At 33.6% G+C, this 7,165-nt stretch overlaps 1 protein-coding gene across 3 annotated transcripts in view; it reads right to left on the bottom strand.

The window, feature by feature from the left end:
* Positions 1-7,165, bottom strand: part of ATF7IP (activating transcription factor 7 interacting protein) — a 153,966-nt gene that overhangs the window by 50,528 nt on the left and 96,273 nt on the right. For all 3 annotated transcript variants that reach the window (XM_023517897.1, XM_023517896.1, XM_023517898.1), the window contains exons 7-9: positions 6,490-6,563; positions 5,495-5,583; positions 2,144-2,782 (exon numbers count right to left, since the gene is read on the bottom strand). In XM_023517897.1, the coding sequence (XP_023373665.1) occupies positions 2,144-2,782; positions 5,495-5,583; positions 6,490-6,563 (802 nt within the window). The remainder of the gene's footprint in view (positions 1-2,143; positions 2,783-5,494; positions 5,584-6,489; positions 6,564-7,165) is intronic.

Here is a 7,165-nt window from a genome sequence, read left to right as displayed (position 1 = left end):
GGGCTGGATTCGAACCCACCAGCTCAGGTGTATATGGCTGGCACCTTAGCTGGTTGAGCCACAGGTGCCGAGCCTGTTACCTAACCTCTTCAGCTAGGTTTTAGGAAGGCTAAACAGTCAAATGTTTACTTTATGGCACCCTTGAAATTACGCATGATCAAAAAACCATTTTTTTACAAAATCTCATTTCAATTAACATGATAAAAACATGCAAAGATTATCTTTCACATTAATCATTTTCAAATGTAGGAATGCATCCTAAATGGAACTTGAAATGATGTCCTTAATTTGTAAATTAAAATATGTAAATACATTAAATATGCATGTTAAAATAGAAAATTTCATGTTTGAGTATAAATATTATCACAGAAGTAGAATGCTATACTAATTAATGATTGTGAAAACTATTAATTTTATATACATAAAAGTCAAGAACAGTCAAACAAAATAGACTAATATTTATTACTAATAGGATGTATCAACTATATACAGGGAATATATCCTTTTTATTCTATCGAATGCTCATAAAAGTTTTAAGAAAATAGAGTAATGGATTTATAATTCTAGTATTTGTATAAGTATTCATAGTATGAGCATTCATAACATTAAACAAAACACTCTTTCAAGTTATTTATTTCTTTTAGGCCATGGTTTTCCAGAAAAAGTCCTATATTTAGAAATGTAACTTGTCTTGCGACCATGAATGAAAAACAATGTCAACTTTGCCTCAAACTTTACAAAGAGGAAAAACTTCAAAAACTACTTAAAACAATGTCCATCAATAAATCATCTGACATATTATTCTTAAAAAATACTAAGAATGAAAAAAAAAAGAAATCATAAGAAAATGAAATATCACCCCAAAATCTTGCTTATTCAAGTGTTGCAAAAAGAAAGAGCATCCAAAGAAAATGTAGTAATAGATTATACTAAGAAACATTGTCCTTGTACTATATAAACATTTAAATATTATTAACAACTGAATTTTCATATAAAATATTAGTTCACTATTTTATATGAGAAAACACATTTAGGGAGTTAGCACGTTTCTAATGGCTACTTAACAAATAAAAAGCAAGCCTTGAGTATCTCACTCATAAAAATCTGCTTCATATATTTCCTGGCCATTTACTACATGAATAAAAAGCTTCTGTGGCAAATTCACATACACATACTGTCTACTTGCCTATCTTTCCAAAAGTAGTGGGGATAAATGTGAAGTCAGAAATAATCAAGACTGCACAAAAGCTATATGCCTTCTAGGAACAAGGAAGACACAGATTGGCAGATTTGAAATACATGTACAATTCAGTTTCTCCTTTTTTAATATTTCTAAGTAAAATATAAATAGCGTCAAATAATATATGGGAAAACACAGAAAAGAGAAAATAAGAAGGAATCGAACATTTTGTAGTAAAGAAGAGAGGGAAGAACCTGTTTTTACATTGTTCAAATTTACAAGTTGTATGAATGAACAAAATAGATAGGGAAAACATGTTTATATTTTTCCCTCTTATAAGACACTTTAAACTATGTCTTGTTCAGCTACTCCTGGCAGATGTATCATAAAATTAATTCACATTTCTTGGACAAAACCAAAATTAAAAACTCCCCCAAATCAGGAAAATTACTAAAAGATAAAGTACAAATACTAACTTTTCACTCAACCTCCTTTTCAAACCTCATTTTAACATTATTTCTCTTAGGTATCTTAAAAAATACTAAAAATAGGCTCTGCACCTGTAGCTCAGAGGCTAGGGCGCCACCCACACACACCAGAGCTGGTTCATTTGAATTCAGCCCGGGGCCTGCCAAACAATGACAACTACAACCAAAAAAAAAAAAAAAATAGCCGGGTGTTGTAGCTGTATAGTCCCAGTGACTTGGGAGGCTGAGGCAAGAGAATCACTTAAGCCCAAGAGTTGAAGGTTGCTGTGAGCTGTGACGCCACACCACTCTACCAAGCAAGGGTGACATAGTGAGACTCTGTCTCAAAAAAAAAAATTACTAAAAATAATCTCTAGGAAATTCTATCTATCCTGTTCTTCAAATAATGCTAGCCACTTAAACCAAAAAGAATTCAATCATCCAAAGGTCATTAACACGCTTACATTTCCATTATTATATCTATATAGTGACTTACCAATTCTTGGGGTAGCAGTATTGTTCTGTTCTGCAGCAGACGAACTACTAAATGCAGAAATTGGTATTTTCATCTGTATAGGGCCTCGATTATTTGGTGGGCTATAGAGTCCTGAAGGGCCTACTGTGGGTAAAGAAGTCCTTGTGGCTTGTACAATAGAGTGTGCTGTGGGAACAGCCTGTACAGCAAGTGTTGTTCCCAATGGTGCAGCACTAGCAGGAGGGTTCCTCTGAATACTAGGACTGGGCACAGAAGGAACATTGTTTGGTTTAGGGGGATTTGGCAAGGATGGCAAAGACACTGGATTTTTGGTAAGACCACTCACTGCAGGTGGGCTTTGCACAGAAATGAATTCAACGTTGCCAGATGGTTGATTTGTCACCAAAGTCCCTGGATGGCTCTGTAGTAGTTGTGGCTGGGAAGATACCGCAACAGGTACATGCAAAATCACTGGCAAAGGTTGTAAAGAGATGGTAGGTTGGGGATTTCCACTAGGCACCTGAGGAGCAGTAACTACTGTAGCTGTGTTGGGTGCAGGTAGAACTGCTGTCGTTGTCAGAGGACCTGAAGTCACTGGAGTCTGCAATTTAGGCTGACTACTGACAACTGCTGGAGGAGTGACAAGATTGGTTGAAGATGCTACGGAAAGAAAACAGAAGTCTCAATTTAAATGACTATCTCAATTTAATAGCTAAGATAATACATTGTATTAAGTAAAGAAGTCTTTTATAATGTTTTCTAGGTTTAAATTCTGGAAATTCTTAGAATTAAATTTTTAGAAGTATTTTTCTTTGCTATAGTTAGTATATCATGAAAACCACACATGATTTATGGAGGAACTATCTGGGAATCAGTCTCTAAAAATTATAATCTCTTAAGTTACTAATTAAGTAAAAATGTATAGATATTTTTGAACTACACTAAAAACATTATAAATGCCTTACAACACCAGCTACATACAAACTCAAATAGTAAATCTGGAAAGACTCATTACTCATTAATGACTAATAGATAAATGCAGTTACTGTATTTTATCAGAGACTCTGTGAAACTTGTATCTGTGGGTCAAGTTTTACCTAATTCCCTAAAAAAGGAACTTTCAAGGGGAGGTTTTCTCTATTGACACTGTCTGATATGGAAGACAGCAGTGAGTGAAGATGGGAGATAAATTAAGAAATGAGGGAACATATCCAAAAGAGCAGAGAAAATAAAAATGCTCATCACTGGAGGGTTATAGCAATTTTGATTCAACTACTTGTGTTTATTCTTATTGGAAAATTTTTAAAATACAATGCCAAAATGTTTCTCATTGATTTATAGTCTTTCCAAAATCATAGGCACCCTGGAAGAGTAACAATTCTCAAAGTATGGTCCATGAAGATGACTAGGGTTTTCAGGAAATTTGCAAATGTCAACACTATTTTTCTAACAATAATTAAATTATGTTATTTTACTTTTTCAACAAGTAGTCATTTGTATTGATGGAGCAAAAGCACTGATGCACAAAACTTCTGATATCTTACTACAAAAATAAAGGTAGTGTAGTAGTATCAAACTGTCACTGTATTCGTCATGCTTATAGTGAAAGACAAAGTCAGTTTCACTTAAGAATACCCATGACAAAGTAGTAAAAAATCATTTAATTAAATCTCAAACCTTAAGCAAGCGTTCTTAACACTCCATGTAAAGAAATAGGCAATACTTGTAAACTACTATTGCTACATGCTAAAGCAGTAATAGACCCCTGCTTTTCCTTGGTTGACTCAAGGAAATGCGCTTGTGCAACTGAGCTATAAACTAAACTAGCAGCCTTTTTACTTGAAAGAATGACTTACAGATACATTAATTATTCCTATTAGGTATTTTACAGATCTTTTCTTATAAACAAATCAAGTAAGGCAGTCAACTGCAAAAAAAATCCATCAGTATTTATTGGCAGTAATAAAATTCAAGCTTTACAAATAAAAACTAGAACTATAGACAAAACTTATATCTGTCACTGGAAGCATTACAACTTCATAAATCTTTGAAGAGTTTTCTGAGAAGAACTGATAGTACAATTAATGCTACTGAAAGATTTGCATAACTTAGTGACTACTTTTCAACTTATCAGTGAATGATAATAGTGAAAAATCCATCTAAGTCCAAAGTAGATAAGTGGATTTTAATGGAAGAGTCAGAAAGTCCTATTGGTATGGTTTCAGATTCCACTTTGCAACTAGCCTTAAAGAAACTTCTAATTAACGGTGTCAAAGAAGAGTATCTACAAATACCTGTAAGGGCTAGTGCTTTTCATCTATTTGTATGAGGCTGGATTTCTTACATATACTTTAGTCAAATCAACATATTAAAATAGACTGAAAGCAGATGTGGGTGAGAATCCAGCTATTTTAGCATTTTAATTAATGTCTTAAGCAAAATATTAAAGTGATTTATGAAAATTTAAGTTTATATTTATGAAAATATAAACATTCTTTTCACTGATATTTTTAAGCTTGGAAAATATATTTTTCATTAAAAAATATCTATTTTGGGGGCTGGGCCAGGTGCCTCACACCTATAATCCTGGCATTCTGGGAGGCTGGGCCAGGTGGATTGCCTGAATTCACAAGTTTGAGACCAGTCTGAGCAAAAGTGAGACCCCATCTCTAAAAATAACCAGACATTGTGGTGTGCGCCTATAGTCTCACCTACTCAGGAGGCTGAGGCAAGAGAATCGCTTGAGCCCAAGAGTTTGAGGTTGCTGTGAACTATGATGACTTGACACTCTACTGAGGGTGACAAAATAAAATTCTGTCTCAAAAAATCTATTTTTGGTTAGATATTATGGTTTTATTATTATTTTCAAATAATAAACATTTTAAAAATTCATTTTACCTTCTATTTAATTTCTATTTCATTTCACTCATAGTAAATATCAATTGATATATATAATCCATGTTGAAAAAAAGCTCTGTGGGGTTCTTAATAATTTTTAAGACTGTAAAGGAATATAGAGAGAAGTTTGACAAATACTATGATAGAGATTTAAGTATCTATGTTATATTTTCATACAAACTTATCTGTGACCCTGAACTTTTTAAGAGACAAGAGTCTCACTGTGTTGTCCAAGCTGTATTTGAGTTCCTAGGCTCAAGCAATCCTCCTACCTCAGCCTCCTGAGTAGCTGGGATGCAGTACACACCACCCTGCCTGGCTTGATTCTCAATTTTTAATACAATTTTGTACTTAGACAAATATGCTCTATTTTTAAACCAACCCATTTTAACCACAAAAGAATGGAAGAAAAGAGAACCAAAGCTTTCAATATTTAAGAAAATGTATTTTATTGTTAAAAAAAAAAATAGTTACCTGTATTCATAGGAGTTTGAAAGGATGGTGGTGCACTCTCACTTACATTTCTTTTGGACTCCAGCATCTGTCTTACTGTGGTTACATTTCTATAAAATATACATAAACAAAAATAGTTAATGGATACGCCTCCCTTGGGGACGATAACTGATGTATAGAGAAAGCGGTAGCACAAAGGAAAACAGGGGTGGCTAGACTTGGATTTTGCAACCATAAACTGCAAACAAATTCACTAAGGCATAGTTGGCACACAGAATACTTTCTTTCTTTCTTTTTTTTTTTTTTTGAGACAGAGTCTTACTATGTCACCCTCAGTAGAGTGCAGTGACATCACAGCTCACAGCAACCTCAAACTCTTAGGCTTAAGCTATTCTCTTGCCTCAGGCTCCCAAGTAGCTGGGACTACAGGTGCCTGCCACAACACCCATTTTTGTTGTTGTTGCAGTTGTCATTGTTGTTTAGCTGGCCCAAGCCATGTTCGAACCTGCCAGCTTTGGTGTATGTGGCCAGCACCGTAACCACTGTGCTACGGGTACCAAGCCTCACAAAGACTTCTAAATCCTGAAGTCTACAGCTTTAGGGAGGAGCCTTCTTCTTGTATTCTAATGTTAATACTTTTCTTGAAGATCAAACTTGTATTGTAATATTAATACTTTTCTTGAAGACCAAACTCATGTCCTAATATACACAGATATTGATTTTTCTCACCCATAACAGAAAACTTTCTCAATTAGTTGAGAGAGTACCATTTACAACATGGGGTTAAACAGCTATGTAATGGCCAAATGTATTACCTTATAATAAAGTAACAAAAATAATATCCACAGATGAACAATATAACAAAGCAGAATGTGGATATATACTTAATCAAGTATATCAAACATTATCTCAACATAAATACATATTACATTCTAAGATTCGTCTATAAAATAAAAAAAAAAAAAAACCAGAACCCCATTCTGTTAGTTAAAAACCATATAAACTATAATTCTCACCTATAGGGCACAGTATTATTGCTGTTCACATCATTTACAGACTTTCCTGGTGATGAAGGTGGATTTGGTTCACTCTAGGAGGAAAAAATATCAAAATAAAAATAAAACTGAACATACAAAGAATCATTAAAAAAGAAAAATAAGATCATTAAATGCTTTGTCAATATGTAATCTGTTACTTCTGTAATATAATAGCAAACATAGTACTAGTTGAGACATGAACTTGAATCCTGGCATCACCACTGGTTAGTTGTATCTCAAGCAAATAATTTACTTTCTTGAAAACAACTGCTTATCATTTGAAAGTTGAATTAATTCTCATATCTCAGTGTTCTTGTAAAGATTAAAGAAGAATGTGAAAGTGGCTAACATGGTGTAATAGCTCAATAAACATCAACAATATAAATCTAAAGAATAACTATACTCTCTGATCATTCAATAAATAGCTAGCAAATGCCTACTATACAACAAGCCTAACAGGCAGCATATTAATACCAAAAATCTAACAAATAAGAGAAGTGGTATCCAAGGTCACAAATTAAAATTCTCTATCAAAATAATTTAAGATTTTATTTGAAAAAAATACTACCTGCCACTAGGTGGCTTATATAACTTCAAAAAAAGACATTAAAATTCTAAGCTTCTACAGCTCAGTACCCTCGCTCAGTGAGTAGTG

The sequence above is a fragment of the Otolemur garnettii genome, unplaced genomic scaffold, assembly GCF_000181295.1.
Source record: "Otolemur garnettii isolate 467f Iridium unplaced genomic scaffold, OtoGar3 scaffold00124, whole genome shotgun sequence".
Taxonomy (NCBI): domain Eukaryota; kingdom Metazoa; phylum Chordata; class Mammalia; order Primates; family Galagidae; genus Otolemur; species Otolemur garnettii.
Note: the sequence above shows the minus strand (reverse complement) of the source record. Positions and strands in the feature narration are given on the sequence as shown.